The sequence below is a fragment of the Leptonychotes weddellii genome, chromosome 12 (genome assembly GCF_054177405.1).
Source record: "Leptonychotes weddellii isolate Sample4059 chromosome 12, ASM5417740v2, whole genome shotgun sequence".
NCBI lineage: Eukaryota > Metazoa > Chordata > Mammalia > Carnivora > Phocidae > Leptonychotes > Leptonychotes weddellii.
In genome coordinates this window covers 70579763-70590624 of record NC_138380.1, presented here as the reverse complement: position 1 = coordinate 70590624, position 10862 = coordinate 70579763, and the positions used below count along the sequence as shown (strand labels likewise).

Below are 10862 nucleotides of genomic sequence, written 5' to 3'. Positions count from 1 at the left end.
ATTATTTGTTTCAGAGGTACAGATCTGTGATTCAACAGTCTTACACAATTCACAGCGCTCACCATAGCACATACCCTCCCTGATGTCTATCACCCAGCCACCCCATCCCTCCCACCCCCTACCACTCATATCAGTGAGATCATATGATACATGTCTTTCTCTGATTGACTTATTTCGCTTAGCATAATAGAGAATATATTTTACTGTTTTTTAAGTTCACTGCCTGCTCCCTCCCCAACACAACTTGAACAGAAGTTCCACGGATGCGCGGGTTGTTTTCTTTATTTATTGTGGGTGTATCCGCAATACCTACAATGGTTCCTGATAAATCTCACGTGCACAAATGAAAAACCGTATCAGAGCACACAGTAACAATTGCTAAATAAAACCCTGGCGTGACAGGGAGTCTCCCACACATTAAAACGGGGAGTCGAACATACGATGTTGGACCTGAGCTTATTTTTCAGAAGAGTGAAATTATGAATGATAAATAATTGTTTTTAAACTACAAAACTTTTAGGCCACCAGTTATAGACTATGAAGTTTGGGTTGTTTATTCAGTGCGGGGGCCGTCACTAACAGTGTGATAAGGCAGTTTCCTTCCTCCAGTTGAGTGCGCGCGTGTGTGCGCACACATATGTGTGTGTGTGCACACGCGCAGGCATGCACACACACTTTCTGTCTGAAGGTAGAGCTTGACAGTGGAACACAACCAAAGCTTTGGAATATATACTCTTACAGGTTCTTTTCTCTGTTATCAGACTCGACAGAAGTCCTCTCTATTCTCCACTCTGTCCCGTTCGTACTCAGGCTCTCAAAATCTTCTATGAAACTTTCTCTGAACAATGCAGCCTCTGGTGATCACTCTCTTTGTTAAACTCCCATTTCACTAATTGTGCTTTATGACATCTCCCCAAAGAATCTTAAGCTCTCGAAGGAGTTGCTTTGTCCCAAAATGTCCCCAGGACAATTATATGCACATGGAAATCACTTACTAAACATTTACTGATTGAATGAAACCATGAATTAAAACACGAATTCAAATAATGCATAGGCTAACTTTCTAACAAGTGCCTACATGCTCATCAGACTTTTCTGGGAGGATCTCCGAGTTTACCCTAAATGTCCATATGTTTTGGACTATATCCTGTTTTATCTTTATTAGCAGTTTTTAAACTTTACAAGAATGGATAAGGCAGTAAAAAGTACAAAAAAAAAAAAGGACAGGAATTTTAAAAGACATATGAAACAAATAATGATATAACAAAGGATTATTCACTTAGGCATGTAGACAGGGGGTTGATTTATAAAATCTCCTGTTGCTTTTCCAGAACATACACATTATATCAAATAAGAGCTTCCTATATAATAGATATTTTAAGTCATATAATAAAAAGACACACAAAGACTAGGCTTAAAATTTTAAATGGGAAAAAAGCATATTAAAGCTATACTTACTGTCTTCTATGTCCCAGCACTGGGTGATTGGGTCTCCATACTTTACATCTTGCCGTCTAGCTCGCCTATGGAAAAGGGATTAAATGGTTTAGAACATCAGGCGTGAGAGCCAGATTATATAAACTCTGCCTCTAACACCGATAACAGTGGCAGAAGCAGAACTATGTTTGTCTTACTGCTCAGCTTAAATACAGGGCAATATTCCCATCACTCTAACCTTAATTCAAATACTACTAACAATAGAGTCTTAACAGAGTGAATCCTGTTTTGGAAATAAGTTGACTTGAATTTTATTTAACTCCTCTGACTTTTGACAAATTATTCAGTAGAACAGGTTGACTATAAATATAATCCTGGTTTCAGACCCATCCAACAGGGACAACTCTCCCTACTCTCTTTTTTTTCAATCAGTCAGTGGGAAAGTAGTAAGATATAAGAGCTTTAGTTAGTGGGTAGGAAAGTAAACACAAATACACAACTCCTCACCATAGGAAGATTCATTATTACATAGATTTGATTAAGCAACAAGTTAAATATTGTCACCACAAATGGAAGTACAAGTCTGATATGGCAGGAATGGCTCAAAGTCACTCCTGTCTGCTGAGAGCTTGTTCACATTGTTTTTCCAAGGGTAGAGATAATGATAATAATAAATAATGGTGTTGTGCATTATTGTTACATCTGTTCCTTAAGAGAAAACAGTAGCTATTGCTTAAAAAAAGAAAAAGCTGCTAGATCAAAATTAAAGAAGTCTTAATCTCTTATAGCATATTCTCATTTGCTTTAGCTATTTTAAGTTGGCACTTCAGCAACTATAAAAGTCACAGTAAACTCTGCAATATCTAGGGTGTTCCTTAAGGGCAGTGCTGACCAGGTGATAACCCCATACAAGATTCATCTATCATATACATTTTTTTGGCTCACGTGCACGTTATGTTAAGGTAAGGGAAAATATCACAGTGGCATGTCTGCAAGATCAGAGATACAGTCTTGGGAAATGTAAGAAGAAAAATTATGATGGTATAAGGTGCATAAGGTCAAGAATGTTTTTAAATCTTGGCTTCTTGAGAAACAGGGTCGATTCGTCAAACTGAAGGTTCATTACCAACTAATGAGCACTCTTGTTTTTTAGCTCTAGAAAAGAAAAATATTCCCCAAGGACTCACTATCATAAGTATATTCTTAGCCAAAAACTATAATAAAATATTGGGTTTTTTTACTTTCGACTTGTAATAATAGTATCTCTCCATTCATATCTAATGAAGAAATTTCAGGGAATATAAAATATCTCAAGCAGCATCTGCTATTGTACTCTACATTCAATCTGTGATTCCTGGAATTTGAAATTTGACTGATTTGTCAAACAAGAAACAAGTGTTGTATGCACTAGTGGGACTAAACTATATATTCACCTGTTACCATCGTATTTTGTTAATACAGACCTAAAGATTAAAAAAAAAATACCATATACAATTTGCTGACATTTTACCTGGAGGAAAAATACACTTTGAACAATACTATAGGAAAAAAAAGTTACTAAAATACACATTTAAAAAATTATTATCATTATATATTTAGCCAGTATCAGTCATGTTGATGGCATTCAGGTTCATTCCAATTATTTCGCTATTGAAAACAGTGCTGAAACTGGATCAGTGCTTGAATGACTTTGTGGTGCTTTTGCCCATGTGTGTCTAGAAGAAATTTCTAGCTGGGTGTTGTTGGCTCAAAATAGGATGATTTTTAAGAGCACATAAAGCAATGAACAGCAAACAGCAGGGCAACATTTTGACATTTAAAGTATATCTGAGTGGCAGAAGCTGACCAAGTTAAAGTTACTGTAGTAAAAATAAAATTGCACCCAGTCACTGGGATGTGCTGTGGGCTGTATATAATCCACACTTTCACAAACACATATATTCATACATTGTTTGCAAAACAGTAAGGCAAAGTATATACATATTTAAAAATAAGGGAAGAAGGGAGGAATGAAAGCAAGGGCAAAGTAGTCGAGGAAAACAAACCTGTAATAGTATTTAACATAGATGAGGGAAAAGAATATAAACAATTTATCTGAACTTTTAAAGTCCCCCATTTCAGAGCTTCAGAACACTCTATTTTATCCTCCTTCAACACTGAGTTTTATGCACACGTGTAAAACAACACTGAATTGTAATAGTCTTAAAGCAGACCATGGTTTGCAATCTATTTTCTCTTTAAACTCTGACAAGGTATTCGTGTGAGATATTCACTGTGTAGAAAAGAAGGCTATCCCTTAACTCACTGTGCCTCTTACCTCTTTGAAGTGGGTGCGTATCGAGAGCATGCATTTCCATCCCAGGCACAGTAGGGGTCTCTGGCCAGACAACAGTCTGCACAGGCTTTCCCATACGTGTCGCATCTGTGCAAGGAGAGCTGAACCAACCCATCGCGGGAGCCAATGTACAATTGTTGCTACAAATCATGCAAGACAAATGAATTGGAAGCATCTTTCAGACTAGTCTTAAAAACTTCCCTTTCTTGAATACCACACCACAGACCTCAGTCAGTCTCGTCAAGTGTCCCTTATACAGAATGTAAGCACTTGTGCAGAAACATAACAAAGAGTAAGGTAAGTCAATCACTTCTACTCCTGGCAGGATGGGGGTTGGATGATGTTGACACTGGAATGGACAGTGCTCTAGAGCTAGAATAACCTTGGCTGTAATTTAAGAAGGTCAAAAACCAGCTGTTAGACTGAGGAATTAAGACGTCAAATTCTTTCTCAATGGTTGAAAATACGCTTTGGTAGATTATATCAAGCACAGATGCTTTAGGCAACACTGATGGTCTTCCTCTGCTGTGGCTTCCTCCATGAGAGATGACTGAAAAAGGATTTATAAAACTTTCTTGTGGTTTGAACCATCTCACTTGCTAATGAAGTATTTACTGATCCCTGAAGGAAAATGGGTTATAAGAGGGAGAGAAAATATTTAGTATCGCCGTGAAGAAAGTATTAAGGAGGCTTGAAAGATCACAAATGAAAGGCTGCAGGATAGCACATAAAATCCCATTTTGAAAATAAGTCCTGAAAATGATGCACTGCTCTTTAGATGCATTCACTTAAGTGTATGTGCTGGAGGACGTAGGGAGAGGGATAATATAGTTAAATAAGCCAGAGTCTGTGCCTTGGGGGAACTCATGGTCAACACTCCTGGACCATGTCAAACATTTAACAAAGGGGGAAAACTCGAGAAATAAATATTGACATAAACATCATACATGTACTCAGCCTGCAGAAATCTGTCTTACACCTCTCCAGCCCATGACAATGTCAGTTAGGACTTCCCGGTTGCTAAATGCAATGCCCCCTGTTCAGTATTTGTTTTACTTAAATTCTCTGTGGTGTTTGACGCCAAGAATGACATCTTCTTTGAAACTCGCTTCGCTTTTCCTTGTGCTCCGTCTTTATTCCTGCCTAAGACTTTGGTCTCCTTTGATGATTCCTTTCTTTGCATTAAATGTTAGGTGTCCCCTCTTTTCTATCCTCATTCCTTTGCTGTTCTTATTCTCCAAAGAGTCAGTGGCATCTTGAAAACAACACTGAGGTGCACATACTGATTGCCCTCAATCTAGCCCTGCTACCCTGCCTTGGTGAGAGGCACGTCCCCAGTCACCCAGGACACAAAGGAGGCAGTTGTCCCTGAGTCCCCTCTCTCTCAGTTGGCCACCATATCTATTCCTTTCTCTTACACAGAGCTCCTGACTTCCTTCTCTTCCTCTGCACTGCTTCCGTCACTGTCACCACCTTAGTCTTAATCATTTCTGTCCTGGATTACTTATAGGTGTCCTAGTATTTCCACTGGCTTCCGTCTTGTTTTCAACCCCCGGACTCAGCCACACCACATCGACCTTCCTAAGAGGAAAATCTTATCACAACACATTCCTGCTGAAAATATTTAAAAGTTTTCATTGTCCTTAGATAAACTTTTTAAACCTCTTAGGAGGACATAGAAGAATGCACCTAATCTTGCTCTGTCTTATAATCCCAGATTCATTTCTAGCCTCCTTGCCTCCTGCATACACATACGCCCTTTGCTCTAAGTGTCCACAAACTTACTAGAAGAAGCCATGGTCTCTCGCTCTTCACACCTTTCCAAATGTTCTCCTCCTCCCCTTGACATAGGCTTCCTCATCCCACCCTCTTTGAATTTATCTGGTTAACTGAAACATCCTTCATAGTTTGAGTACATGGTCTTCTTTGTGCTGTCTTCCCCTGCTCCACCTGGCTCCCTCTTAGACTCCCCTGTGTCCCCCCAGTATGTGCTTCCACTATCGCTGTGCATTGTCAGTGTGCTCCCTCTTCATCTCCGGGTTCCACTGTGAGCTTCTGGAAGTTAAGGGCTATGCCATTCATTCATTTCTGTACCCTCCAAGGGCAGTAGTAGACCTTCAAGAACTAAATGTTGAGTGGACAAATTAATGGAAAAGACCAAAGAAGAAACCTGTTTAGATCTTTTCCCTAATAATCTCTGTATCATTACTAGGCATAGTAGATTAAGACAATGTTGGCAAAACCTTATGGTTCAACACATTGTCCCATAACTTTCTTAGCCTAATGCAAGTCTGAACCTCTTGAATCAACGAGGATTTGGAGTATCATATCTGAGAACTGTGGAATCTAATAAATATTATTATTAGCTACCATTTACTTTACACTCACAATGTACCAACTCTCTGTCTAGAATTTTGCATGCAGCATCCATTTATTAGGAGTTGGATTTTATTTCCCTAACTTCACCGTTAAGGAAATTGATTCCAGGAGTCAGATACGAAGTGGAAGGATGGAGGTTGACTCTTGGGCTCTTCGCCACCACAGTCCATAGTCTAACTTTTAGATTCCCTGGTTAAAAATCATTTTTAGTGATTAGGGCTGGTATTCTACATGAATTTCTTATGGCCTTGACAGAAACACATCCTCAAGAGACAAAGAAATTGAGCTCAGTTTTCAAGAGCCAAGGGAAGGGGAGAATATATCATTCACTTAATGGTACTTGGTTCTACTTCTCCTAAAACAAGATTGCCACAGTGGCCTCTAATAGGTTATAAAAGAAACAAATAATCTAGAGCTTTTTATATTATTTAAAATTTAACTTCCAACTTCAATAGATTTTTCCTAAATTGAACTTGAATTCGAGGAACTTGTTGCTTTGGTAGCTAATATTTACACAAAAATTAGAAAGTACCTGCTTCAGAGACAACTCCATGTTCAAGATGATTGATGAGTGCTGAAAAAAGAAGTCAAATGTTAATAAAGATAATCATTAACAGTCTTTTATAGTAGCCAATATGTTGTTTCGTCATGTGCCAAAGATCACTGAAGTAAACTTCAAGGGTCTGTTACACAGGAGGGGAAAAGGATCTTAATGTTTGCTATTTCCTTCCAATGTGTTGTAATTCTACCTTAATAGAAATTATCAAAATAGTTATTTTAAAGTATCTTATTACAGAAAAATTACCTAAATGTATGAAGAAAAACTCTGCATTGAAAATCACTCCCAGTTACCCACAAGGCTTCTCCTTCTAAATCTGCTTATCTTAACTGCTTCCATATAATTCAAACTAGTGTTGACAAGAACATCTCCATAATTATTTATTACCTCGTCCTGCTCTTACTTAGATCAGTAGTTCAAAAACTTGTTCAAGTAGCAGAGTTCTGAAAAGTTATAGTGCTCCTTGTGGATGAGCATATTCTTTATGGAACACTGCAAGCTACTGATGCACATGATTTTGTTATATGAACTAAGGCTAGCTTTATTTGTAGAAATTATGGCTTTGTGCATGCAATATAAAATTAGAAATATGAACACAAAAGCTACCAAACTAAAGGATGGCATGCTTTAAAATTTTTTCATCTACTTATCATCTACCTATTTACTATTCATTCATTTCTCACTGGCCAATATTTTCAAACCGATAAACAGAAGCAGATATCAGAAGTTTAAGAAAATACATAAAAAAGGAAAGGAAGATGTTAAAATGAGAAAGTTCTATCCAGTAACTTTTTTTTTTAAATGAAGAAAACAGATTCATTATTTAATCCTAACAGTGGAATCCGAACAATTCCTCTTGATCACTAACAGTCAATAAGTAAACCTTATTCTAATGTGCCCTAGGTATTGTGGGAGTTTTATTTTTGGCTTCTGGGTTCACACTTATATTTGACATCAGCTTCTCCCTCAGAAACCACCCAAGACTGTTTTTGGTAGATGCCAGATAGCAGATCTTGTTCTAGTTAACTCCTTGACCACTATTATCATCACAATGTAAACAGGATCCTGCGGAACTCAGCTAGTTAATTACCTTGCTTTCCTCCTCATTGAGGGCTCTACTCCATTTTAAGGCAATAGATGTTCACAGGGAAACAGCCCATTTTAACGAACCATCTCAACAAAAATGTTACGAAAGGAACAATGTATTTTTTAAAGGCTCCTCTCAGAAATACAATTTTATTTCTAATGTTATTCTCAGAAAATAATTTTAAACTGTCACTGAGCATCTACAAAGAACACCACAATTCAAATGTACTGTTAAAAGTCAGACATTCCCCAAATCCGGAAAACTATTATTTTAGATCTAGTAACTCCTTAAGGGAATGTAGCATACATAAAGAATGAAGACTTGCATATCATACAACCTTTAAAAAAAAATTCCTTACAAAAAAGCAGGGACGTGTGATTTATACACTCTTCCAGTTTTCTCAAATTCAATTGAGGAAAAATTGAAAAGTAGAATTTATAAAGTAGAAAAGCATCTGGATAGTCAAAGAGACCCCAGGCTTTCATCTACTGTGGCGATTTGTCTGACCATATGCTTAGAGAATAAAGTAATGAGGGGCAATCCCAGGAGCCCTGAATTTAGTGGTATTCTACAGGGAAAGGGGAGTCCCATTCTCGGTTGCTTTTAAAACTTTTTTTCCGTTGCCTAAGGAGAAGGAAAGTAAAGGAGCTAAGTGCACAGACATCTCCAGGAAAAGTGATGATGTATTTAAATATACTGTTCTAGGGCACCTGGGTGGCTCAGTTGGTTAAGCGACTGCCTTCAGCTCAGGTCATGATCCTGGAGTCCTGGGATCGAGTTCCTCATCGGGCTCCCTGCTCGGCAGGGAGTCTGCTTCTCCCTCTGACCCTCCCCCCTCTCATGTGCTCTCTCTCTCTCAAATAAATAAATAAAATCTTTAAAAATAAATAAATAAATAAATAAATATACTGTTCTATACCAAGAGCTGTTAAGTTTCACCATCTCTTCTGTAGCTATGGACTGTCTTACCTTGAATATCTGCAACTCCTCCAATACTACTTCTTCCATATTCCACTTCTCCTTTGAAATGCTGACCACTTTGAGGACTGTCCCAATGTCTGAAAAAATACATGACCTATGATCCTGCTGTTTCTACTTCAGTGTTTGGCTTTAAGTATATGCTTAGCAACATTTATATTGTTCCCCTCATTTTTCTTTCAATGCCTCTCAAGAAGTCAGATTAAATAAAGCATGCAAGAAGGGAAGCTTAGTGGACTGGATTCTCTCCTTCCAAAACATGATAGTTTTTAGCTCATAAAACATATTTATAAAGAAAATATTAAAAGACGTGTACTTGAAGTACATTGTTAGCAAAAGGAATATATAGGTCTCACTTAAATACTGGTTGAAACTATAACTAAAGTGGAATGACCTTTTTGTAACTTAATTTGAAAGGTGAAAATATACTAAAATATATTTTTCTCTCTCTCTCAGTATAAGAAGTATTTAGTTAGTACTTATATCCAACTTACCACGAAAGGTAGGATATATACATTTTTAAATCATGTTAACAAATGATAGAGAAATCACTGAAGCCATCTACATGGGGAAAATTGTAGTGCACTCATCAAACATATTTTATTTACAGAAACCTTATTAATGGGCTAGAAATTGAAGTTTTGTTTAAAATTATTTTAGTTTAATTTAAAAGAGTAACCCAAATTTGAAAGACTATAAACCAAATATTGGCATTTAGTAAAGATGCCTTAAATATAGGATCTTCTATTGCAGTTTCCAAGGTGGCATGCTATTGCAGAAAGACAATCAAAAGAACGTTTTAGAAAAAACAAAAAACAAAAAAAAGCCTCATTTGGAAATTATACAAAATAGATGCTTTTAAATTCTGGCACTGTGGTTGAAGAATATTCACATGTATGGTAATGATCCTATTTGCACAAAGTAGTCTGAATTATTTAACTCTGTTTTTAAATGATTCTAGGATTTTTGAAAAATATTAAATATACATTTTCCAAATGTCATAATTGAAAATCTATCCATCTTATTTACCTTATAATTTTCTCAGCAAAAGTTAGGTAGTACCACCTAGTGGCTGAATAGCATTTACAACACTGGAAATGACCTAGGAATGCTTTGGGTGGGCTCTGCAAATTAAGGGGCAAACTCCTTAGAATTCATGAGAGATTAATTATTTCAAATTTTGTCACTTCAGTAGTAATCTCTACAGTCTTGAAAGCATCACTTCCTTTCCTGGGTCTTGGTATTGCCATCTGCAACATCATCAGGCTTGACAACGAGTATTCCAGAAAGCCCTCTAAGTGTGTGACACACACACTCCCTGATAAACCCTACTTTTGTAAAACGTTTAAAAATAAATAAATAAAACTGTTCTCTAGTTCTGAAAACCTATTTCAATAAAAATGTCCATTTCTTGAAAACCCATTAATTTCTGTTTCTTTATGCAAGGCCTGATTCACTAAATCATACAACATTTATCCACGATGAAGTACTTTTGTCTAAATGATGCATGTTAACTCTACTGCCATTAGAATTCACATGGTATTATTAAATGATACCTTTTTTTTCTTTTTCCTTTTTTTTGAGACAGACTATATAAGCAATATATCTTTTTCTGGAAAAATATTTTTTAATCATTTTATAATTACTGAGTTGACAGACAAAAAAATTAAGTAAAATGGGCTCTAATAATGAAAGTTATACTTAATCCACAAAATTCAAAGACAGGAAAAATGATTTCCAACAAGTTTCTACTTAAAGATTTTTACAAACTGTTGCTTAATTTTTTGAAAAGCATCTTAGTCAGCGATTCTCAAAATTGGGTGAAGGGATCCTTTGAGGGGGCTTATCAAAAATCTCCTTAGAGAGTGGAAAATGTGAAGTTTGAAAAGAAACATTGCTTTGCCATACTTGTTTAATTTTAGTCCATAGTCAATCAACAAATATATGTTGAGCACCTAATCTAAGCAGGTATTTTGTAGTCATAACATACAAATATATTTTGAAATCTCAGATAATACCAAAGGAGGTGGGGAGATATTTATAACTGTCACTTAAAAGCATGTGTTATGTAATGGTAAGAAATACTG

General features: G+C 36.5%; 1 protein-coding gene across 1 annotated transcript in view; it reads right to left on the bottom strand.

Annotated features, from left to right (window-relative positions):
- SEMA3D (semaphorin 3D) overlaps positions 1 to 10862 on the bottom strand; it is a 180760-nt gene that overhangs the window by 15448 nt on the left and 154450 nt on the right. Inside the window, exons 12-15 of the mRNA XM_081799702.1 lie at positions 8767 to 8855; positions 6684 to 6725; positions 3755 to 3912; positions 1459 to 1523 (exon numbers count right to left, since the gene is read on the bottom strand). Coding sequence (XP_081655828.1) covers positions 1459 to 1523; positions 3755 to 3912; positions 6684 to 6725; positions 8767 to 8855 — 354 coding nt within the window. The remainder of the gene's footprint in view (positions 1 to 1458; positions 1524 to 3754; positions 3913 to 6683; positions 6726 to 8766; positions 8856 to 10862) is intronic.